Genomic DNA, 25,863 nt, shown 5'->3' on the forward strand with positions numbered 1-25,863 from the left:
TCCTTATCCTGAGCTGAAATCCTTCCCCCTAGGACCTCTCTGCCTCTAGCTGTTTCTTAGGCTTTCAGATACTTGAAGAGTGGTGTTAGTCACCACAAACCTTCTCTTTCCCAAATTAAGCCACTTTCTCAACCATTCTTTCTGGAGTCTTAATTTATCAATATCTATTTCCAAAGAACTGGACATGATACACCATGTATGGTCAAAGTACTACAGACCAGTGAGATCTTTGTCTCTTTTTAAAGAGCGAATTCAGACTTTTTTTTTTTTAAAGATTTTATTTATTTATCTGACAGAAACAGCCAGAGCCGCAACACAGGCAGGGGAAGTGGGAGAGGGAGAAGAAGGCTCCCTGCCGAGCAGGGAGCCCGACGCAGGGCTCGATCCCAGGACCCTGGGATCACGACCCGAGTCAAAGGCAGATGCCCAACGACTGAGCCACCCAGGCGCCCCAAATTCAGACTTTCAAAGATCATTTGGGCTGTCATATTACTGGCTCGTATTTTGCTGGTAAAGAAAACCCCCAAGTTCTTTTCCACACGAAATCCCATCAAGGTAGGCTCCCTGTGGTAATCCTACATTTAAGAAACTATTCTGGGGGGCGCCTGGGGGGCGCAGTTGGTTAAGCGTCTGCCTTCAGCTCAGGTCATGATCCCAGAGTGCTGGGATCGAGCCCCGCATCCAGCTCCTTGCTCAGCGGGGAGCCTGCTTCTCCCTCTCCTGCTCCCCCTGCTTTTGTGCTCGCTCTCTAATAAATAAATACAATCTTAAAAAAACCCTATTCTAATATAGATTTATAAGTACATAATATAAATATAATAGCACCTTTCCTTTAAAAAAATTTGTCGTTTGCACCCACTGTTCCATCTGAAATACTCAGTCCCGAGTCTGTCAACCTCAGTCTTCCCTATTCCCCCTCAGCTGAGTGTCTGCAATAAGATAAATGATGTAAAAGTACCTTCACCTTCCTCATCCAGTGTGTTGACAATAGCAGTAGACAGAGCTAGACCAAGAGCAGAGCCCTGTGGCATGCCGACGGAGACCTCCTCTTCGTTAACATCAGCCCAGTCAGCTTCCACGGGCACCGACCTCTCGCCTGCCACGACCACCCCTCCGGCGATCGCAGGCAGGCACTCCACAGAGCAGAGGCTACTCCCCACATCCTGAGTGTTGCACTAGTTGCCCCTCGAATCCTCCAGCGAGCACTTTGGAGCCTCTTCATGCTCGTTGCCCCCTACCTGTCCACCCTCATTCACCTCTGGCACCTGCAGTCCGCTCCTGTCCTGGCACTCCGCTGTCATCCACTGTCACACACGCGGTGCCAACCCCCGCAGCTCTCCTTGGGCACCGTCCGCTCCGCACGCAGCCGCCAAGATGTGCCTCGAACCACGCCCGCTCTCGGGGTTTCCCAGGGTCTCTGGTTTGCCACAGACCGACTCTGCTTCTTGCCCAACACCAGAAGCCCTTAGACGCAGTCCTCTCATTTCCTGGGTGAACATTCTGTCTTTCTGGCCAGTCTGAGCACAAGCTCCTGCAGCAGCCTGCTGCCTCCCTCCTCTCGCCCACAGTTCTCCCCCCACTGGTGCTAGAAGGGCGGTCGTAGCCACACATTTCTCCCCATCCCCTCCCTCCTCACTTGGCCTTACCTTTCTTCCCGCGCTCGAGGACTCAGGAACCTGCTTGAATCATCGTCGTGGCTGCTCTGTTGGCTACTGAAGACAAGACACAGGATGTGAACCGTTACCTTCTTTCTCAACACCAGGGGAGGTCATCGAGACAAAGAAACCGGGTTACAAAATTTCAAAGATACAAGTTCCCCCGTGTGACTTTATACAGGGTGTATTGACAGGCAGGGGACATGAGAAATGACACAAATTTGGTGCAAACTCCACCCATCACATCTGAGGCACAGGAGGGAGATCTTGACCTGTTGCCTGATTCTTCCTTGCCTACAAAGTCTCAGTGAGCGAACGCCTCCAGCACTTTCTATACTCGGGCCTCTTAAACTGTAGGGCAGGATAACAATCCCATTCTTCTTCAACCTCCCTGGAGACTCTCAAGAGGCAGGTAGACTGGGAGGGAGGGGAGAATTCCAGCAGGGAAAAGGCTTGATGGGGGCAGAGGTCACCTGGCCTGCTTCTCTGCCTCCCGGGAAGGCAGAGGAGGGTGAGGATGAAGGAGGGATAAGAGGGTAAGTCCCTCCACTCCTGAATGCCCTGCAGGCAAGCTGATTCTAGGCCTTCAGTTCACAGAGCTCTGCTCTTTAAAATGCTTTCATGGAAGTTATGTGGAATTCACCCCTCTTTCATCTTACTTGAGAGGAAGAAAAGCTTTTTGCTCAGGTACCTTATGACGCTAACTGAGCATATGAACATATCATTTTTACTGTTATTCATTAACTAATCCAACCATCTGATCAGAAGTCAATAAACTCTAGCCGCCCCCCCTCCCTACCAGGCCAAATCTAAAGCTGCCCATTGTTTCTTTGTACAGCCCTTTGAGAATACCGTTTGCTTTTTGAAATGGTTGGGCGTGGTGGCGGGGGCGGGGGGGGGGAGTCGAAACAAGAATAACATCTCATGACACATGAGAAGTGTATGAAATTCAAACTTCAGAGTCATGAATAAAGTTTTATTGGAACACGGCCATACCCGCTCATTTACATATTATCCGTGGCAGCCCTGTCTCTGCAACGGCAGAACCAATAGTTAAGGCAGAGATGAAGAAGCAAAGCCTCAAATATTTATTTATCTGGCCCCTTACAGAAAAAGTTAGCAACCCCTGCTTTGCAGAGTCTATTAATCATAAATTCCTATTACCCTAAATGTCACTATAACCCAGGCTCCAGTATAACCCAGTTGTTTCCTTGTTCTGATGGATTGTTCAGCACAAAAGAATTCACTGATCTCCACAGAGTGTATTCCTCAGACGAGACCCCAGGTAGGCTGAAACTCTACACCATCTGGTAGGATAAGAGCTTGCTCCCGTGCCTGTAGGCTCTCCCCCAAAGCGGCCCTTGACTTTTTGTGGTCCACAGTTACAACCATGCTCTTAGGCTCTGTTCTTTCACAAAGAAATAAATGAACTTAGAAGCAATTTGTATCAAATCTTCAAACACATACACACACGGGAAATCAGAAGAGCACCCAACACAGCCAGTCTCCAGTTGCCTGGCAGAACCAAAGTGTGTACACAGGTCCTTTCTCTTTCCTTTACTCTATGCGGAGCACTTTTTTTGCTTCTTGTCCCCCGTGGAGCGGCTCCTCCCCCTATCCCCCCCCCCCCCCCCCGCCCCCTGCTTCGCGAGGTCTCAAAGACTTGCCTATTAAAAACTCCTTCTCACTGGGCGCCTGGGTGGCTCAGTTGGTTAAGCGACTGCCTTCGGCTCAGGTCATGATCCTGGAGTCCCAGGATCCAGTCCCGCATCGGGCTCCCTGCTCGGCGGGGAGCCTGCTTCTCCCTCTGACCCTACCCCCTCTCATGTGCTCTCTCTCTCTCATTCTGTCTCAAATAAATAAATAAAATCTTTAAAAAAAAAAACAAAAAAAAAACCCTCCTTCTCACAAAATTGTGCTATGGTGTTGTTGACCCGCGGGATTTCTTACACTGGGACTGACTTGTTATAATGCATCAGGCCCCAAGTCTCCTACAGAACCTGGGATACGTGTCGTACTAGGGGCAGGCCACCCACAGCTGACTGGAGCTCAAATTCCAAAGCAGACCTGGTGAGCATTACGGTCTATACCACTGGCTGCATGCGTGAGGCGAACTGAAGGGGAAAGGGGTCTGGAGCCTAGTGTTTTTACCTAACAGCCAATGGCACTCAACCAACCCAGAGGACCATGATCAGCATTACAGCCTCTTCAAAGAATAGACGTGGCTTGACTCCATTTCATCTGGTTCCTCCTTCTCACCCTACCCTCTCTGTGGCCATCAAAACTTAAAGTTAAGTGAATCAAGGGGCTCCCAGAATTAAATGACAATGTACCAGGGTTTCAGAAAAATAATTCTGAGCTGCTATTAGCAAGCTGTCCCACTAGGTGGCACTGCTGACTTCCAAACCAGAACCGAAGCCATCCAGCACTTCCGAAACCCAAACTAGACCCAACCCTCTGGTGCCCCCTTTTGGCCTTCCCATCGCTCAGGAAGCAGTTCAGATGGTAGAGATGAAAGAGCCAATAAATCACCTTCAAACGGTTTGTTGGTTCTAAATACCAAGAAACATCAACCTGCATGCACTTGACAAATATTTATGTAATGTTTTCTGTGGGCACATATGCCAACAAGAGGCAGCATCAGGCAACAATTAAGTCTAGACTCTGGAATATGCGGTCTGGGATTGAATCTGAGCTCCTCTGCTCCCTAGGTACCTGACCCTGAGTAAATGATTTAACATCATCTTCCTTACCTACAAAATGGGAGGTACATGTTCATGATAGTTCTTACTTTATAAAGCTGTTGCAAAGATTAAAGAATGAACATATGTGAAGTATGCAGAACAGTGCCTGGCGCCTATGAGCTGCTGTGTGTAATTGCCATTATTATTATTATTCTTATGATATGTAAGGCATCGTTTTGTGGGTCATGGACCATAAAGACATGAATCAGGGAAGGACTGTAAATCCTGTGTTTACAATCTGGAAAGGAAGAGTCAATGTACTTAACATTTAAAAGTAGAAAATCAGGGGTGCCTGGGTGGCTCAGTCAGTTAAGCGTCTGCCTTCGGCTCAGGTCATGATCCCAGGGTCCTGGGATCAAGTCCCACATCAGGCTCCCTGCTTAGCAGGGAGCCTGCTTCTCCCTCTCCCTCTGCCTGCTGCTCCCCCTGCTTGTACTCACTCTCTCTGATTAAAAAAAAAAACAAGGTAGAAAATCAGAACTCATAGAAGGAAATACTAAATGTTCCAGAAACAAAATACCGGGTCCGGTAAGAGAAGGAATAAGAGACTGTCTCAACAACAAGGCTTTTAGTGTGGACACCTGAAATTCAGAGAGATTCAGGGCAGACAGAACTGAGAAGAAAAGACATTCTAGGAGTGCCTGGGTGGCTCAGTTGGTTAAGCACCGGCCTTCGGCTCAGGTCATGATCCCAGGGTTCTGGGATCCAGCCGGCATTGGCCTCCCTGCTGAGCGGGGAGTCTGCTTCTCCCTCTGCCCCTGCTCATGAGCACTCACGCGCTCTCTCTCGCTCACTCGCTCTCATTCACTCACTCTTTATTTCAAATAAAATCTTTAAAAAAAAAAAAAAAAGGAAAGACATTCTATTGTAGCTCCATTTACCAAACACTTATCACGTACCAGGCACTGAGCTAGGAGACAGGGACATAAAGGAGGCCCAGAGAAGGCACAAGTATTTACCGCCCCAGCGGTGAAGCAACCCCAGGACAGACGAGGTGCAGGGGGTAGACACTCCTGTTGGGGGCGTGCAGGGAACACGCCAGAAAGGTGAACACAGAACAAGAGGGACTGCACAGGAATCCCTGGTGGCAACAGCCCTAGGGTGCACAGGACCTCCCTTGGTCCCCTCTCCTCCCATTTTGGAACCTGATTTTCAACTGTCTTAAATAAGAGAGATGGCCGCCCAAGCCACTCCTCCACTCGATCCCCATGAAATAGTGTTGCTGAGCAGAATTTCCAGAGATTGAGAGCTTGGCTCACCCTCTCACATCAACTCTTTCAACTCTTCTCTTAAATGAGCCTTTTTAAATGATGCAGGCCACTTGGGCAGCTCGTCCTGCTCCCTAAATGAATCCACCAGTCTTCTGAGGTCATGAAAAAAGCAACCAGCAGACTAGGGTTTCATGGATATGCCAGAAGGTCAAGGGCCACATCCCCAACCACTCCGTTTTCGTGAAGGCCTTGGTGGCTGGCCCTTGGGTGTCCACTCTGGGCTCTTGGGCCTCAAGTCAAGAAGAACTTGGAGGAAGTCCAGCAGAGGGCACTAACAGATAAAAATGTCTGTTCGAAAACCATTTTTAAAAAAAAGCTACTCTGAGCAAGGATTTGGATCTGGGCACTAGATGACTCAAAGTCCACTGAACACCTCAAGGAAGGGAATTTGTATAGGTAACTGCTTGCTGCTCCCTCACCCAAGGCAGCTAAAGAAGTAAATCCCTCCTACTGTAAATTCAAGCTTCAGATAAAAATCACTGTATAAATTAAATTTTGAAACACTAGAGTGTGTTACTAAATGAGGTGGGGAAGCAGCTTCTTTCAATTCCAGAATATTCGTGAGGGAAACCAGCTGAAGCAGATCAGATCTGTAATCCTGGTTTTATTCTCCACCAGCAAACTAGTGCTGGGAACTCATCCTCAAAGGTCCTATTAAACCAGTAACACTAACACAAGCTGGGAAAAATACGTTTGTCATCTGAGCCAAAGCATACCTTGGAAGATAGATAATCATAGACTATGACCAGGAAGCTCCACGGCGCAGGCCGGTGAATTCCCATGATTCCCCTGAGCTCCTTTCCTCCCTCCCCCAACCCGGGACACTTGCAGAGAGTACAGGCTGAACCCACAAGCCACCAGGAAGGTGTCCTTTTGTCCTCTGGAAAGGACAGCTTCCCTGCTAGGGAGAGACTGCATTTGGTACTCTTCCTGAGTGGGTGCTTCATATGGGGAAACAACTCTTTCTCTCCCAGACAACATTAAAGGGGTCATGGCCTCCTAACCCCCGCGTGAGGGTGGGGGTGGTGGGTGTTGAGCAATTCAGAGGATTCCAAGCAGGTATGGGGACGGGCAAGCTGTTATTTCTAGAACCTAATGGAAACCATCCATTTACCCACACTACGGCTGTGCAGACTATTTATCGAATTTCTTTGCTTTCGGTTGTCACCAGAGCAATCTAGAGTGTTATCTTATGCTAACTGGAAGCTCAAAACACTCTGAGTGGCTTTGATTGATGAGGTCTTTGATTAATAAAAATGGGGAAATGAATTATTTTAGGCAGTGGACACAGCAAAAATGGCCCAACACAGACCAACCTGGATGTGGCCTGGCTTTGTTTCTTATCGGCCCTCTACTTTGGCCAAGTCCCTTGCCCTCTTACCCCCACCCCAAAATTATAGACCGGTGCTGAAGATTGAGTTGCGAGGAATCCAATCACGGTATCTGAGTTCAGGATTTAGAGTCAGGACGACACAAGTTCTAGTCCGGACTCTGCCACTTAGTGGGATGATATTGGGTAAATTAACTTTTCTCAGTGTCAGCCATGGGTATACCACATACCTTAAATGATTGCACTGAGGATTAGAAATAGTAGAGGGGCGCCTGGGTGGCTCAGATGGTTAAGCGTCTGCCTTTGGCTCGGGTCATGATCTCAGGGTCCTGGGATCGAGTTCCGCATCGGGCTCCCTGCTCCTTGGGAGCCTGCTTTTCCCTCTGCCTCTCTCTGTCTCTCATGAATAAATAAATAAAATCTTAAAAAAAAAAAAAAAAAGAAATAGTAGAAATCCTCTACAGAAAGTGTCCAGAGCAGTAGCTGAGCTTGGCTGGGTTTACCATCAAAGGCGGACATCAATTGTATTCAGTATTCGGTGAGTTTGGCAGATAAATATTTTGAAACGTCCAATGCATGGGAGGAAGAGAAGAGACACTTAGGGTAGTTCTGAGAGCCACTGACCTGAAAAGCAGGGTCACTGACGAAAGAGAAGAAGGCTGCGCGTCCATGAATTATAGCCACCTGTGAAATGGCTCTGGCATTTACCATTTTAGTGTTAAGGAGGAAAGGTATACAGGGGAAGACAGGCAGGTGGCAAAGCAGCCGAGAACGCAGAACAGTTTGTCATCTGGCAAATGAGTATGGGAAAGTCTAATAATAGAAAACAAGTAAACAGATGCGATTTGGGGCACGGCCAATGGCAGCCAGCTTCTTACACAACATACCTGAACAGTCTCAAGTACTACTTAGAAAGTAACACTCTCCGGGTGAAGATGGATCATTTGTCTACACAGTTAGCAGGACGGCATCCGTGTAATAGCCTCCTTGGAAACCTCCAGCAGGGTGGGTAGCCGGTCAAAGATTCAGGGATTTGGAATTTAGCTAAACATCCTTTAACTCGTTACCACACACGGATCCTTCTCTACTGAAGAGTTCTTTCGCCTCTACACGTGCCCCTGGTTGTCTTCAAATGTACAAAAAAGGAAGAAAGCTCTCCTTCAATCCCTTTATTTTTCCTTCCCTTCCTCCAGGGCCGTATTTTATTGAAAGAATACCCGACTTGGTGCATGCCAAACTTTCATCAAAGCCTCATCAGGTAAACTGGGAGCGTCGATATGCAGATTCTCCTTGGCCCTTCCCCAAACTTGCCAAGTCAGAGTCTAAACATGTCCAGGAATGTGTATTTTGTATTTTTTTAAGTTTATTTTTATTTATTTAAGTAATCTCTACACCCAACGTGGGGCTCGAATTCATGACCCCGAAATCAAGAGCTGCATGCTCTTCCAACTGAGCCAGCCGCGTGCCTGCAGGAATGTGTACTTTTTAAAAGCTTCCCAGGGATGCTGGTGGGCAACCAGGAATGAGACTCACTGGACTCCACACTCACAGCCTCTACTTCCTCACTGACTTGTGAATTAGTCCACTGCAATCTGAGCGGCATCCTCACCCCTCTTCGCTTTCATCCACCAGGACCTCCGTTACTGAGAGGTCAAGGACAGCGGTCGTGTCCTAATCTTATCTGACCACCCAGGCAGGTCTGACGTTGATGATTATTCCCATTCTCCAAACCTCACCCTTTCTGCCTTCTATGGCACCACCCTCTCCTGGTTCTCGGGTTTTGCCCTGCTTTTGTTTTTCTCTTCTTTCTTTCTTTCTGAGGAAGCTTCATGGGCTCTTCTGTTCAACCACTCATTTAATAAATTACCAAATACCCACTATGTACCAGGCATTGGGAATCCTGATATCGAGTATAGAGTAGTAAACAAAGCAGATGAGCTTCCCATTCTCAAGTTTACATTCTGTTGGGTTCCTTCCTCTTCCAGCTTCATGCCTGGGGAACCCGAGTTTCGTGAACGTCTAATTATCAAAATACTGCGCAATAATATTATATATTCATAGGAGATGATTTATAAACTCTCCCCGGATTCTCAGATAGGCCTGTGACCCATAGAAGAATCCACAGCAGCATGTCTCTGGGGAATCCTACCTGCACCCGAGCCCTCAGTTATGATGGATATATTGATGCCCCCCAAAGACAGCAGGGCAGGGGACTGCGCTGTCACTAATCATAGGTGGCTATTTAAATTTAAATCAACTAAAAATTGGGTTCCTTGGTCTTACTAGTTATAATTCAAGTACTCAATAACTACACGTGGCCACTTGCTTCTGTATTAGACAATGCAGATACAGAACATGCCCATCACTGCAGAAAGCTTTACTGGACGGCAGAGGTTTCCAGAGCAAACTCATCTGAGTCACTCAGAGCAGCCTACTTCCCTCTCCCTACGTTCCTGTCACCTCACCAGTTAAGTTGTAAGTAACTCCAGACAACTGTTTTGAGGAGTGAGCAAGTTAACTAATATATAAGGCACTTATTAGAAGGCTGGGCAAATAGTAAGCCCCCGAGAAAGGTTAGTAATACTATCATATGTTTGCATTGGTACTGAACTCTCTGGAATCTCAAACTGAACACAGCCAATCCTGAATTCACCATCTTTTTTTCCCTATCCTGGCACCCCACAAGTAAGGATTCATTCAAGCTTAGTGTTAAGAAAAAAAAAAAAAGAAAAAAACCCCACAGGTCCAAAACGGCGTCACTTAAACCACGTTCCAACCTCCCCTGGAAATGGGAGTCTTAGCTGCTCAGTCAGGAATTCTCCGGCACCAATGAGGTCCTCTGCCACCAGGACCTCTCCATCCCCCAAATCTGCATAAGACCCCCTCCCCTTTCCCCTGAGGGAAGGTGGCCCTGCCTCAAACACTCCTTTCTTTGCTTTTGCTAATGATTTCTCACCCCGCCCTCCTTCCTCTAGGAAACCTTTCATTTTGTTTTGTTTTGTTTTTAAGATTTTTATTTATTTATTTGACAGAGAGAGACAGCGAGAGCAGGAACACAAGCAGTGGGGGTGGAAGAGGGAGAAGCAGGCTTCCCGCTGAGCAGTGAGCCCGATGCGGGGCTCATTCCCAGGACCCTGGGGTCATGACCTGAGCCGAAGGCAGACACTCAATGACTGAGCCATCCCGGCACCCCGAAACCTTTCATTTTGTACACATCCTCAGAACTCCGCTCTACTTGCTCCATAGAAGCTGCTGGATTCAGGCCTGGACTCATAAAGCCAAGGAGATGTCCAAGTTCCAGCTGATGTTGTCTAGGACAGACACCGCCGAAGTGAGCGCTCGGTCGATGTTTAACACGAGAGGCACCTTCACATCAATCTCCTGGCAAGTGCTGCACATTCTACCTCCTGATACCCCGCCAGTCCGTCCTGCTCTCCATTCATCACTCCTCCGGCCACTGCCCAAGGTCAGGCTCTCATCACTCCTCATGGGGATTACTTTAATAGGCTCCTAACTGCTTTTACTGTTGCCAGTCTGGCCCGGCTCCAGTCTGTCCTGGACACTGATGGTCTTCCTGAAATGCAGACTAGATCGTGTCTCTTCTGTAGGCTTAAAAGTCCTGTAGACTTCCCATCATTTCAGAACCAAGTTCGAACTCCTTCCTTTAGTAATAAAGACCCTAATAAGCTGCCTGCTGTCTGCCTTGCAGCTCTCACATGGTCCACGCCCACTCCAGCGATCCCACCTGTCCCTGGCTCGGACAGGTGCCTCTCCGGGCCTGGTATATCCTTTTCTGCACTCCCTTCTTTGCTTCACTCATCCCCATCCGGGATTAAGCCTGAGGGTTCGAGCTTCAGACTGCCAGCATGCCAATCTTAACTCCTCTACCTACTCAGTTTCAACCCCTATAAAATGGGGATGACAACGGTATCTTCTTCAATGGGGCGTTGTGAACATTAATACCCACAATTACTTAGAAAGGGATCTGGCCTTGGGCTACTCAATATTATAGCTATTATGATCCTCTGAAAGCAGCACCTTCTCAGGGAAATCTTCTTTGGCCACCACAGCCCACACATCACCCTACCCTTTATCACAAAAATTAGCACACTCCGTGGGATCGAGTAATTAAGGATTCAATTCCCTATACCTTCTGCCACACTGTCACTTAAGACCAAAGGTCCTATCTTCTGTTTTCATTTCCACTGAACACTCCTGCCACTCCAGAAAGATCTTCTGCTGAGCAAGTACTCTCAAATCTGCACAGATTACACTCTGTCCCCAGACTACCACACACCTCCAGATGTCCACCAACATGTTCTAAATGCCTGTGTTGAAAGCACCCTAGGCTCTATTCAGTGTGTAAACTATGGTCTGTGACCTCAAGGAATTTCCAACGGAATTTGTTTCAGGCTTTGGTGATCTAGAGATGCCAATTTGAATTAGACGTGTATGAACCTTCCAAAGAAAGCAGCTCCTGTGAATTAAACCTTCCTGATGCCAGCTCTCCTCTGCCCCACCGCCCGCCAATGTCAGGCTCCAGCTCTCAGTGACCCAACATCATGAAGATGCACTTCATGCCTGACAGAGCCTTTCCATCCGAGGGTGGGCAGGAAAGAATGTAGTTCTCCAATCAGACAGTAGGAGTAAAAAGTCAATAGGAAAACATTTTGAAGCTCCAGGCTACAACTTTTTTGTTTGTTTCTTTCTTTCTGAATTGCCTATGAGTTTCAATCAAATGTTCATGCCAGTCCTTGGCTCTCGTGAATACAGATAATCAAGCGTTGGCTGGGGAAAAAAATTATTTTCTCTAATGCCCTGTTCTGAGATATTTTCAAGTATAAAGGTCATTAAAATTCCAAACCTTTCACTACACACAATTAAAATAATTACACTTACCCCATTATATTCCTCAAATGGCTTCTGAAGAAAGGGGGCAAGAGAACATGTGTCAGTTTAAATAGTCTTCCGTCATTCTTAAAGAACACATCACTTTTCTCTAGTTCCCACACCCTAGTACTTCCTTGGCCTCAAGCACTACTTTGCTTCACAGCAAAATCTTAGGCCCTCTTAAGAGAATACAAACAAGTTAACCAGGTCACTTAGTGGTAAACCTTTAATCAGTAGTAATGTGACCAACCAAGATGCTTCCCAGAACTTGCAGACAACTGTCAAGACCCTGGGCAGGGGAGTCTCATAGGCCGGCCTGCCCCACCCTCTCAGCTCCCTGTGCCACCTCCCTGCCTTTAGGACATCCTTTGCTTCCCAATCCAGAGCCTTCATACTGGAGAACAAAGTAGACAGTTCTCAACCCAACGCAAGCCAGAAGTCATTCTGTCCACAGATAACCCCAAAACCTTATTTAAAAAAAAATTTAGTAGGGCACCTGAGTGGCTCAGTCGGTTAAGTGTCTGGCTTCAGCTCAGGTTATGATCCCGGGGTCCTGAGATCGAGTCCTTCCTCTGCCTCCTTGCTCAGCGGGGAGTCTGCTTCTCCTACGGCCCTTCCCCCTGCTTGTGCGTGCGTGCACATGTTCGCTCTCTCTCTCTCTCTCTCTCTCTCTCTCTCTCGTGTGCGCACAAAAATAAATAAATAAATTTTTAGTAGTCTTCTACACCCAATGTGGAGCTCCAGCTCACGACCCTGGTATCAAGAGTTGCATGCTCTACTGAATAAGCTACCCAGGCAATCCCCCAAAACCTTCTTTTTGACAATCATCTTGATCTTGATTCCTTTGTCTAAACTGTTCAAAATGAGGAGTTAAAGTCCCTTCTCCCCTGATTTCCTCTCACAGGGGCAAGTCCAGAGACATTCCCAGGACACGCAGAGAGCCCTACACCAAGAACCTTTACCAAATCCACAACTATCATGTTTTGGAAGATAGCTTTCTGATATCTAACTAAAGGCTGTCTCCTAGTTAATTTGTGTATTTTCTTTTTTTTTTTTTTTTTAGAGAAAAAAGAGAGAGAGAGAGCAAGCATGCTCAAGGAGGGGGGTGGAAGGAGCAGAGGGAGAGAGAGAATACCAAGCAGATTCCACAATGAGCACGGAACCTGACATGGGGCTCAATCTCACAACCCTGAGATCATGACCTGAGCCGAAATCAAGAGTCAGACACCTAACCGACACCTAACACCCACCCAGGCATCCGTGTGTGTGTATGTGTGTGTGTGTGTTTTAATCAAAGGTACATACATAACTACCATTCAGAACCTCAGTTCAGCATCTAATGACATGTCTCAAACTCTCCTCAGTCACTCTTAACCTAAAACACTCTAAACAATGTTTTAGATTCTCTTATTACAAAAACATGCTATGTGGCTTTCTATCAGACTTTCAGAAATGCTGGAAACACCTAGAGGAACCCCTCCCTCCAAGAAACCACTGACTTTAGTCATCAATACACAAACTGCTGTTTGCTTGACCTCTTGGTTTCCCTTCTACCAATCTCCGAAAAATTGTCGCTAGAGTTCTGCCCACCTTCTCTTCTCTACACATTCTTCCCCAAGAATCTCACCCGAATCCATGCCTTCAACAACCCACCTGTTGTCCCAAACCTGACTGTTCTACCAAGCACTAGGTTCCCTGATTCCAAATGCATGTAAGACATCACCAAAACCCTGCCTCTCTAGAGACCTCTCAGACAGCATATCCAAAACTACCCCTGCTCTCCTCCCCACTCCCACTTCTCCCACCAAGTAACTCTTAACCTGCCTCCCTTAGCTCACCTACCTGCATCTCTGTCCATCCACCCAGTTGTCCAAACAAGGAAACTCAGACTCAGCTTTGGCAGAGCTCTTCTCCTCTAGTCCCCACCTCCAGTCGGCCACTGAGTTCTGCTGCTCTTACCTCAAACTCATCTTTCATACCCGTTCCACCTCTCTTTCTCTACTGTCCTGGCCCTGGACCAATGACCAGTACCAGACTGACTATGTAAGAATCGCCTGGCAACTTTATTTTAAAGATAGGTTCCCACTGCATCGATTTCCCTGGATTCTGATGCACAGGGTCTGGGCTGGGGCCTGAAGGATTTTTAACACATGTCCCAGGTATACAAACTACCGAAGTCCCTACCCTATTGAAATGGCCCCTAGAGGCACCTGGGTGGCTCAGTGGGTTAAGTGTCCAACTCTTGATTTCAGCTCAGGTCATGATCTCAGGGTCATGATCTCAGGGTTGTGAGATCAAGCCCCATGTTGGGCTCGGCGCTGGGCATGGGGGCTGCTTAAGATTCTCTCTCCCTCTCCGTCTCCCCCAACCCACTCCCCACCCTATCCCCACACACGCGCTCTCTCTTAAAATAAATACATAAATAAATTTCTGAAACAGCCCCTTGACTGAGCTGATAGGTGTTTAACCATCAGCTTCAGGGAGGAGGAAACAGATGTGCATCATTTGCCGATTTCTGTGGTGTAAATACTCCCTGTTCGTCAGTTTCAAGCTAACATCACAGCCGGGTAGCTCTGCAGACAAGTGGTTGATGCAAGCCAGCCCCAGCACACGGAGATGCCCAGACCAGCCAGTGTCTCTTTCTAAAACAGGTCTAAACGCCCCTCCTCCCAGGTTAAAATCCTTTGGAGTTTGCCTCTCATGCCCTACAATACAGTCCGAGGTGCTTTGCCTCACACGGGCCTTATAACAGGAAACCTGTTTCCTCTTCCCAACTTCTCAACTTCCCCTACAGAAAGTTCTGCCTAAGCCCCACATGTTGGGCTTACGTAGAATCGTAGAATCGCTTGTGTTCCCCCCAAAGAAACCATGCACACTCATTCCTCTGAACTTTGTTCATATTGTCCCTTCTGTTCTTCTACATGACCTCACGCCTCAGTAACTGCATTTCCCCCTTGGCCCACTGAGCCCCCAGAGCACACAGAAACCTGGCTGCCCCTTCCCTCTGACATAGTCAAGGCCTACTTCATTTTTTTGTCCTCCTGCACCCAGAGCTCTATGCCCTTTGAGCCACAGAGTTCTGACGAAGCCAAGCCTGAGCATGGTGCCTTGGGCATCACCTGTTGGCCACCTGAGGGGAAAAAACCTCCTTTAGGGCAAACACTGGCTCCTTTTTTCAGTGTATTCAAGAGACTGCATTCTAATATACCGTATTTAATAGTAACAGTAAAGATCCGCATTTAAGCAGTGTTTTCCAGTCTACAAAGTGCTTCCCTGCACATTCTCCCATCTGATCTTTCCAACCTTGTAAAGTAGGTAAGAATACATGTACTCTGATCCCCGTTTTTTAAAAAAATTTTTTTAATGTGGGAAATTATTTTTTTTAATATTCTATTTATTTTATTTGACAGAGAGAGAGAGAGAGAGACAGCGAGAGAGGGAACACAAGCAGGGGGAGTGGGAGAGGGAGAAGCAGGCTTCCCCGCAGAGCAGGGAGCCCGATGTGGGGTTCGATCCCAGGACCCTGGGACCGTGACATGAGCCGAAGGCAGACGCTTAATGACTGAGCCACCCAGGTGCCCCCTGATCCCTGTTTTAAAGATGAAGAAAATAAGGGCTTACAGGGGTACATGACCTGTCAAAGAGCAAACTGGTGGTAAGCCAAGGAGAAAAGGTGTTTTCTTTTTTTTTAAGAATTTATTTATTTGACAGAGAGAGACACAGCGAGAGAGGGAACACAAGCAGGGGGAGTGGGAGAGGGAGAAGCGGGCTTCCTGCTGAGCAGGGAGCCCGATGCGGGGCTCGATCCCAGGACCCTGGGATCATGACCTGAGCCGAAGACAGACGCTTAACGACTGAGCCACCCAGGCGCCCCCTGATCCCCGTTTTAAAGATGAAGAAAATAAGGGCTTACAGGGGTACATGACCTGTCAAAGAGCAAACCGGTGGTAAGCCAAGGATAAAAGGGGGTTTTTTTTGTTCTTTTTTTAAGAATTTATTTATTTATTTGACAGAGAGAGACACAGCCTGAGAGGGAACACAAGCAGGGGGAGTGGGAGAGGGAGAAGCAGGCTTCCCGCGGAGCAAGGAGCCTGATGCGGGGCTTGATCCCAGGACCCGGGGACCATGACCTGAGCCGAAGGCAGACGCTTAACGGCTGAGCCACCCAGGCGCCCTAAAAGGGTTTTAAGTACAGGTGTTCTGGCCCTGAATTCCCTGTTCTATCACCTCAAGTACAGGCCAACAGCGGGCCAGGGCATTCACTTAAAGCTGGGAAGGGGTGGGTGGCAGGAACCACCAACCTCAGGGATGAGAGTGAGGGAGATCTGAATTTCGGGCAGGGCAGGGAGCCTGGGAGGAGTGGGGGTGTTCATCCTGCTGCAGTTGCCAACTGTCTCTGCAGGAGGCAGCCCTTGGCAGCAAAGCAAGAGCATCTGGGAAGTCCAATGCAGCAAAAATACTGCGAGGAGAAATGACAAGAGAAGAGTATGATGTATAGGGTTATTTACACTACGGTGCACACACGAAACTTAATATAACATTGTGTGTCAGAAAGATTTAAAAAATTAAATTAATTTGAAGAAAATTAATTAAAAATAAAGAGGTGACCAGAGTTTGCGCTGACCAGTCAACAGGTGCTGATGTGAAACGGGACAGTTCGCCAGGTAATGGCACCTGCCATGAGGTCGCAAGGCCACAAGTGAAACCACAGAAATAAACAAGTTCTTGAACAACTTATGCCAAAGAGCAGAGCTGTCTCGACAACAACCAGCAGCTGAAAAAAAGGCCACAGGGAAGCCAAACGAGACAGAGTGATGCGTCCAGGGACAGGGGAGGGCTTCCCCGAGCTAGAGCCAGGCCTGGGAAGACTTCTAGGAGGCCTGGGAAGGGTTGGCCTGAAGCCCAGGGAACAGAGAGGCCAGCGCCATCCCCTGGAGGCGTCAGGGCAGGACTGGGGAGGGCTGGGCCGGGCCAAGAGCAGGAGTGCTGGCGCCCCAAGGGCCTCTCCACAGAAATAAGTTTAGGAAGCCATCCTGGCGGCCCGGCCAACCTGGGTGTACCTCCAGCTGAAGCAGAAGGAGCCTGATGTAGGAGCCAACCTAGAATAGCTTGGGGCACCTGATTCCCCAGAAACCGCTAGTGAACTCCCATAGGAGCATTTTAGAAGCCCAAGAAAAAGTGGCAGGAGTCTATGTTACTTCTTTAAAGACCAAGCCCAGTTAAGAATAAATACGTTTTCAAGATGTTTTATGACTACAGCTTCCCAACTGGTCACCACCTGTTTCCCTCTAGTTAACCAAAATCAAACCCCTTAAGCTGAAAGTGTAGGAGTGCTGGAGGTAACAAAGTAAGGAAGATGTAGAAAGCCTTGTGTTGGGGCGCCTGGGTGGCTCAGTTGGTTAAGCATCTGCCTTCGGCTCAGGTCATGATCCCAGGATCCTGTGCGGCAGGTTCCCTGCTCAGTGGGGAGTCTGCTTCTCCCTCTCCCTCTGCCCCTCTCCCCTGCTCATGAGCACTCTCTCTCTCTCAAATAAAATCTTTTTTTTCTTTTAAAGATTTTACTTACTTACTTGACGGAGAGAGAGAACGCACACAAGTGATGAAGAATAATTGGAAGAAAGGCAGGTGGGGTCAAGGAGCGCCCCCCACCCCCCAAGAGGAAACCACCCTTGAAAGGATTTTACACCCACCCTGGAAAGAGCCCTCCACCCTTTTCCACGTGATAAGTAGATGACAAAAGCCTGATTGAATGACTGGCGCAGGGAGGGTTAATCAGATTAAAACAACCAGCCTACAAGCCCATAAAAACCCCTAGATTTAGAAACTCCAGTGGCAACCCCCTGGGGTCCCCTCCCTCCTCGGGAGTTTTGTAGATCACTTTGCTATTGCTCAATAAACTTTGCTTTGCTGTCCACCACTCTGTCTGGTCTACCTCTTCATTCTTTGAAGCGGAGTAACCATGAATCACGGGCACCAACGGAGAAAAAAATCCTACAACAAAAGTAGGCAGAGGGGAGGCAGAGGGAGAAGGAGAAGCAGGCTCCCCGCTGAGCAGAGAGCCGGAGAGCCCAATGCGGGGCTCAATCCCAGGACCCTGGCTCAGGACCTGAGCGTAAGGCAGACACTTAACCAACTGAGCCACCCAGGCGCCCCTCAAATAAAATCTTTAAAAAAAAAAAAAAAGAAAGAAAAAGAAAGCCTTCTGTCCTGCCCCAAAAAGCCAAGGACGAAGGCGGGGAGGGGGGGCGTTGATGCATCTGGAAAGCAGAAGGAATTGTGTCCTAAAGGGCAAACGACACATGGGGGGAGGGGGTGCTGACTCAGAAATTCTATAGCAGACAAACTGCCAGATACATGGAGGGCCCATGCAGATCAAGGACAGACTGCAGCTGTGTTGTGTCCCAGAAAGAGTCCTTTCAGCTTCCCTGCCTCCCCTTTCCCTGCCCCACGCCTAGCCCCATCCCCCATTCAACTTCATTTGCCCTTCACCTCTGGGAAAAACTGGTTTATGGTAAAACCCTTATCTTGGTTTTTTCCAATCAGAAGAAATAACAAACAGTCCTAACCAAGAACTCTGGTCATTTAGCACTCCCAGAGAGCCCCTCAGGGGCCTGGGGAAGAAACAGCACTGACCGGACCTGGAGTCAGGACATGTGAGTTAATAGCTCAGCACGGTATCTTCCGCATGGAGCACTTGGACAACTTTCTGATAAGGTATACACTCACGGGCACATTTCATTAGCAAGAAGGCAACAGACACTGGGTAATTTAGAATATGGAACAAAAGGAAACAAGTTGAATGATCCACAAGTCGTTTATTTTTGTTTTGAGAATGTTAATGAAACACACACACACACACACACACACTCCTGCCCTATATCCAATTTGCCCTCTTCAGGTTCAACTTTGGGATCCACCCACATGGAAGAGGGCACAAAAAAGATTTTCATGATCCACAAAGTAGATGGTTCATTCACTCAAGACTCATTCAAAGAACACTTCAAATGGCAGCCTGCCAACAGAGAAAAGATGAGAAAGCAAGCTTTGGGTGGGCCAAGTGCCGTGCTAGAAGTCAGTAGAGACAAAGTACCCTAAGACCTAGCCCTACCCTCAAGAATCTTAAGAGTATGTTTAGGAATGAAGCCTAAAGTATAAAGATAAGTATGAACCACCAAAGCGCTGTATCACAGGGAAAGGGGAACAGACGTGTACTGAACGCCTACAATAAGCATTTTTCACATATGATCTCACTTAAAAGTCAGTATTCGAGCTTCTTTTTCAACCCAACTCCATTCTGTCTGTTCTTGATTTCTTTACATCGAGAATAACAGTGTGCCATTTTCTGTTACCAAATACCCCAATCCGCCCTCACTCCAAGAGCTGAGCACTCTAACTCATCTATGATGTTGTATTCTTTCTAACCTACACAGCGCCCCCTACAGCAACTTCCTATACACGCTTTTCCAAGCTCCTGGCCAGGCAGGCAATTGGGCTGGCAATGCCTAAAGCCCACAAGTGCGTTGTTGTCTGAGTCCTCTGTGTAACTCTGCTGGGCTAAGAGCATTAGGTGGTTATCCCCATGCCTCAATGGTGAAGTAGAACCGACTCAGAGTTGGGGGAATTAGAGGAGCAAGCTCCACTCCCATCTGCACAGCTGAAAGAGTGTCCCAGTTATATACACATACCCCCATGTGTTCTTACCACTCAATGTGCCACTGTCCTTTGTCTTTTCTGCTCTTTACTCACATTCCGTAGTAAATGGGAGTGGAGGTGCACTACAAGGAGCAGGGAAAACCCCTGGCCTTTCAATGTTTCCTTGCCTAGGATGCCATTCAAGATCTGGAGATCAAGAAATAGATCTGCTTCAAGCTCTTCTTTATGTCTGTTTGCTTCTCAGGGTGATGTGAGTGAGACGGAACGCAATGGGCAGCCTCCATTCCTGAGCTCGGCTGAGAGGCAGCTCCATTTTGAGGAGGTAAGTTGGAACTGGTGATGCCCAGTTGCCCCAAGAGGGCAAATATTCACCCAAAGTGGACTCAGATCATTTGTGATTTCATCATACTCCTTTGAGTGTTGAGGTCACCCACCTTTTCCACTTTCCTTTCATTTCCCCACTCCTCAAACTGGCGAACTCCACCAGCTGCATCTCTCCCTCTGCTCACTTCCTCACTCAAGCTCCCATCTCGATTGTTTTACACAAACTATCCTATTATCAAATGTCACCAAAGACCACCCAGTGGCCTTTTTCCTATCTCAATTCTTTCTGACATTTCTACAGCATTTGAAATGACTCCTCCTTCTTGGGGAAAAAAAAATAATAGTACTCTACCCTTGACTTAATTTTCCTATTACTTAGTGAGATCACGTCTCTCATTCAACAAGCATTTCTGGAGCAGCTACTATGTGCCAGGCTCCATTTGAGGGAACGCCAAGACGAAAGAGAAAATATTACATTCTGTCCTCAAGGAGTTTACACTCTAATGAAGAGCCTTTCCATCGAGTAATGAGATTACACACAATAAGCTAACCTCTTCATGGAGGGTGGGATGGGAAAAGATGTCTATGTGAAGTACACTACCCACACACGAGACAGAACACCTGGGGTCCGTGGGACTCTGCACAGAGCTTCACAGAGGAGGAAGCATCTGAGAGGGCATTTAAGACAGTAAAATGTTACTAGGCAGACCATATTCTAAGTGGAGAAATTGGCACATGCCCACGAAGACTTGACGGGAGTTGTACGCTCGCTCAGTCAAGGGCCTCAGGCTCACCCTGCTGGAGGTGACGGCTGGGCCCTTTACGGCAAGAGATGAATACAGGCAAGTAAGCAAAGTCTGTTATCACAAAGGGTCCGTGGGTCCCAGAAGTGGGATTAAATTTCATCCTGTAGGTGATGAGGGAGGTACTGAACACTTCTGGAGGGGCGTGTGTTTGTTTATGGGAAGAAAGCAGAGGATTAAGAGGAAGGCCTCTAGGAAGCCCTCTCAAAAGAGCAGAGAGGATGAAGGCTCAAACTAAGGGAGTAGAACCCCTGAGAGAGAGATTTAGGAGGTGCCTGACTACAGGTGGTAGGAGAAGGCCAGGGAGAAATCTAGAATGCCCTGCTGCCTCTGCTTGCCCGCACCTGAAGGCAGTTCTGTCTTCTTCTCTGGTATCCCTGCCACTCCAAGCACATACATGCAAAACACGTATGAGGCAAGGAATAAATACCTCCTGACCAGTTCAGTACTCCCACCTTGCTCACCTAATGGTAAGGTAAGTCTACAGCGAGAATCTTCCGCGGGCCTTGTGCCCAGACTGAGAGCAGGACGCTGCTAAGGTGGGCTATGGAAAGATTGCAGGGCACCCCAGCTGGGTCCTACATACCATCCGTATGACTCATCCTGGAGTCATGCACAAAATCACACTCCCATCTATTAAAAATAAAAACATGGAAAACAGAGCACATGTTCAAAAGAGCAGTAGCACTGGGGCTGGGCTCAGAAGTCTGGGTCTAGCTCTGGATCCACCACTGACGGGACAGGGCACAGAGCAAGGAGCCTCGCCGTTCTGGACCTCGGTATGCTTCTCTGTAAAATGAACTGAGCGCGCCAGACCACAAAGGCCCCTCTGGCCTTAAACGTGCAATGAAGCTCAGTAAGATTTTAAGGACTCTTCCAGGAAAATCGGTTTGAAAGCTAAGCGATTGGCAGAGAAGGGCGTTGTGTGACCTGAACCAGGAGGGTGAGGTGGCCCTGGCTGGGCAGTGGGGAGAAGAGAAAGAACAGCAACCTGCGAACAGCTGTAGCTTAGGTCCCCGGAAAGGCAATTCACGGGTGCAGACACACATGTGACTTCCTGGCTCACTTCCTGCGCTCTCAATTCTGGATTCCTGCTTCCTTTTATTGTGACTGTTTCCAGCTTATCACTTGATCAGAGTCTATAAATTCTTGTAATAAAATCGTGGACCAACCCTTATACAAGAAGGGGCCTAAAAGATGATCTTGTCTCATTTTTCCCCTTCCAGAACAGGAAACTAAAGAAAGAAGAGACATGTATCAAGCCACAGGGGTATTTAATAGCATTGCAAAAAATAAAACTCGAGTTGGCCCTACCCTGAGAGCAGAGTTCTGCTCACAACCCCACGCTGCCCTTCAGGTACAGAAAGAGACACCCCAGGATTGAGGAGAGAAAGAATCTTCCTTTTTTTCCTCCGACTTCCGGCGCTATTGCTCATGACAAAGATAACTACTAATAGCTGTTCATTCCACCGAATGTTAATGTCATGTGCTGTTGGTGAGTGTTTACTAAGTACTAGGTCTGTTCTAGCCACTGGGAGACATGGTAGTAGGCAGGGCCCCAGCTCTGAAGAACCTCAGATTCTTGTATTTTAGCAGTAGGGATGCAGAGGTGAGAGACAGCTCATCAACACAGACAAAAACAAAACAAAACAAAACAAAACTCATGGTAAGTTAAAAGTATTACAAAGATAGTAATAACAACTGAGGAGTCTTGAGATAGTAAAACAACTGAGGAGTCTTGAAAAGGCAAAAAAAAAAAAATGTTAAAGTCACATCGATAAAAAGTGGCAGAGTTTGGACTCGAATCCACACAGCTCACCAGAGAGCACACGACTTCACCCACTGGGTCGTACCGAGTGACTTGTGCAGCAGTTTGCATGACGAGTGCCCACAGGACTAATGACCAACTGAATGGGAATATATATAATCTGAAGGTTTCTCGGGCATTTTTAATTTGGAGTATTTTTAATTTGGAAGGGAATTCAGAAGAAGATTCTAGTGCATTCTGTTTTGATTTTAATGCATCCTACTGAATCTCTAGCTCGTCCTAATGGAAACACAGATTATAGTTAAATCAAGTATTTTTCCTTTCATTCTATATCTCTATCTACTGTGACAAAACGGATATAAACATTTGCTTTCCTACTTTCCTAAATAGTAAAGATAGCTCTTACACGGTACATACTCAAAACCACATTTATCACTGATGTCGACTGGGATTTAACACATCACAATCCTCTTACTAATATCAGGCCAAGTGCTCATAAAATATTCAGATACAGCAAGTTAAAATAGTCTCAAAATACAAGAATGGCATGTAGCTAGGTCCACAGTCGCAGTCTTATAAAAGATGGACTAACCATTGCCGAGGACACACAAAACCAACCCGAATCTCACAAATGCCTCACATCTCAAAGGCGGTCTTTATACGTCTTACCTTGGCTCTTTTTTATAAGATCGTCTCATTTTTCTAAAAGTTCTCCCTCGGCATCTTTTTTCTAGCACCAATAGCATCTTCTCTCCTAATTACACCTCATCTCAAAGAATGTCACTCCTTTCAAACCCAGAAGACAATCCATTCATGTAGAGCTCTCCGTGGGGCCTTACGGCAATACCGATTAAGCTGAAATCAAAGATCCATGAAGCCACATCAGGGGAAACCCAGCAGCGGGCAAGACAGGTGCAACATCCCCTCGGTGGCTTACGTGTCCCCCTCCTTCTCCCATGAGAAGGGAGATTGGGGTCCAGAAGTGCACCAGGAAACACTAAGACGAAACAGGCTGCCGTCCCTGATCACACACAGCCCTAACCACCCTCTGGACCACTATTTTTTTCCAGGTCTGCCAACACCAGATGACTCAGCAAAGGTGCCGCAATGACAAACAACCACAAGCCCCAGGGCCTGCCCTTTGGATCAGATAAGCTTGGCACCGATATGAAAATGACACCAATGTGAAAACACTGCTTTCCCTTAAATGTAAAGGGATGAGCAAGAAGTCATCAGAAAGTGAGCACCTATCGTGCATCAGGAACTTGGAGAGATGCCTCACCTTTCTTTCAATTCCATGCCAACCTACAAGCTAGGTATCATCATGCTGCCCTCTTTATGCAGGAGGAAACTGATGATGCAAAACAGCCTGAGGGAAGAAAGGCTTGCTCCATGCTGGAATTTTACTCTACGGAAGCAGGTTGGAAATTGCTACTGGAATAAAAGTCAAACACAGCCACTGGGAAGTCATCTACACTGGGGAGGAACAGTGTCAGCCTGGGCAGTTATCAACGGTATTTTGCAAGGATGAACAGCCTTGGAAGAGGGAGAAACACATTCTATGTCTCAGCTGTCCCTGGTCGCTCTCAAATTCACCATCAGTAGCCGCCTGTGACTCTGGATGCTCCATCCCTCAGCTCCAGCTGGGCTTCGCCTGGACTCATCCAGAACGGGGCAAGCCAAGTCTCTCGGTCTCCCGGAGGTAGATGGCTCTAACCCAACAGCTAACATCAAGACAAGTATCATATTCAATAAGCAAATTAAAATTTCTTGCTGATAAGAGTGGAGTTACCATCCCAGGCCAAAGACCACCTCACCTGTCCTATGGATATCCAAGTTTAAAAAATATATAACACACACACACAGATACATATACAATATTTATATATATATTAAATACATAGTATATTTGTTTTGGTTTTTTTTTTTTAAGATTTATTTATTTGCCAGAAAGAGAGAGAGAGTGAGCACACACAAGTGGGGGCGGGGGGGGGGCGGCAGGCAGAAGGAGAAGCAGGCTCCCCACTGAACAAGAAGCCCAATGTGGGACTCAATCCCAGGACCCTGGGATCATGACCTGAGCCCAAGGCAGACGCTTAACTGACTGAGCCACCCAGGCATCCCTCACAATACATTGGTTTTTAAAGGTCTGTTTACTTATTCATTCATTCATTCTCTGACACCCATCCACTGAACCTGGACAAGTATGTTTGGACCTGCACGCACTCAACTATTTCTTACTAACCTTCTGAGGACACTACTAAGCTGATTAAGACAGTGCAAGTGAATTATTTCCAAACAGCACCTGTCACCCAGAGGGGCCCTAAGCTTATAGGCAACTGGAGACAGATGCTCTAGGACTCTAGACTCTCCATGGCTATGAGGACCAAGGTCAGAAATAGGCACAGATAATAATCCAAAAATGCCCAACTTTGGAATCCTTTGCATCAAAGGTATGAGAAACAAAACAGAACTTTTGTTCCCCAGCCCATCCTCTGCTAGAGGAAGGCAAAGGGAAGTTCAGTGGTCCTGTGTTCTGCAAAAGAGAGAAGAGAAGCAGGCCAGGTTACCCCAGGCCCATGGCTAGGATTCCCCAGTCAGCAAAACACAGGCCGTCTTTGTCTCTTTCTTGAAGTGAATGAGCCAGGCCCTAGGGTGACAGTAATTTGCTTCTGCTCCCCTAAGACAAAATGTCCACCCAGCTCCATTTACAAAGGAAGGTCTTCTGCTAGAGAGGACGTCCTTTGCAGAAAGATCTGGCCAGTTACCAGGATGACCAAATGCCACAGTTCCTGCTGCCCTCTCCTTGGAGGGCACCTGCCATACATTTATTTGTATCCTTTGCACTGATTGCCTAAAAGATGCTCAATAAAAACTTACAGTTGAACAGATCAATGGATGGACAATAAATAGACTAAATCCTTCAAGAGCAGAGGCTAGCCAGAGCGCAGTGGCTGGCGTACAGTAGCCAAGCCATAAAGGCGTGAAGAATTTGAACACTCCTCGCTGGGGCAGCCTGAATATTTCATGGGTCCCGCAGGGGAGGTAAAAAATCCAGCCAAAGCTTTTCACAGCAGCTGCTGCTTTAACAGAATAGAGGCCTGTGAAACAGCGGCTTATGATGTTCGGTCTCTATTTTCCATTTCCTGTGGATTTTCATTACCTACATCGTCAGCACATGCATATAAACCTCAGGATGATGTTAGATATGCACGTGTATTCTTCCACGGTATCAAAAAAGGCCTGAATTAAAAGAGACAGGACCACCTCTTTTTGAGTCAGGATTCCATCACTACTTAGTTGTACGGATGTGGGCATGTTGCAGAGTTTCAGTTTCCTTAAGGACCAAGTGGACACAGTCGTTTACACTTGCCCCACAGGATGCCGGAGCAAATGAAGCAAGGGATGGCCAAGCCCTAAACATG

The 25,863-nt window shown here is 47.4% G+C and overlaps 1 protein-coding gene across 1 annotated transcript in view; it reads right to left on the reverse strand.

The window, feature by feature from the left end:
- Nucleotides 1-25,863, reverse strand: part of GRAMD1B (GRAM domain containing 1B) — a 169,878-nt gene that overhangs the window by 129,375 nt on the left and 14,640 nt on the right. The window contains exon 2 of the mRNA XM_045894811.3: nt 1,647-1,712. Coding sequence (XP_045750767.2) covers nt 1,647-1,712 — 66 coding nt within the window. The remainder of the gene's footprint in view (nt 1-1,646; nt 1,713-25,863) is intronic.

Source organism: Mirounga angustirostris, unplaced genomic scaffold, assembly GCF_029215605.1.
Source record: "Mirounga angustirostris isolate CCGP_5_RB_7025 unplaced genomic scaffold, mMirAng1.0.hap1 SCAF_13, whole genome shotgun sequence".
Classification (NCBI taxonomy): domain Eukaryota; kingdom Metazoa; phylum Chordata; class Mammalia; order Carnivora; family Phocidae; genus Mirounga; species Mirounga angustirostris.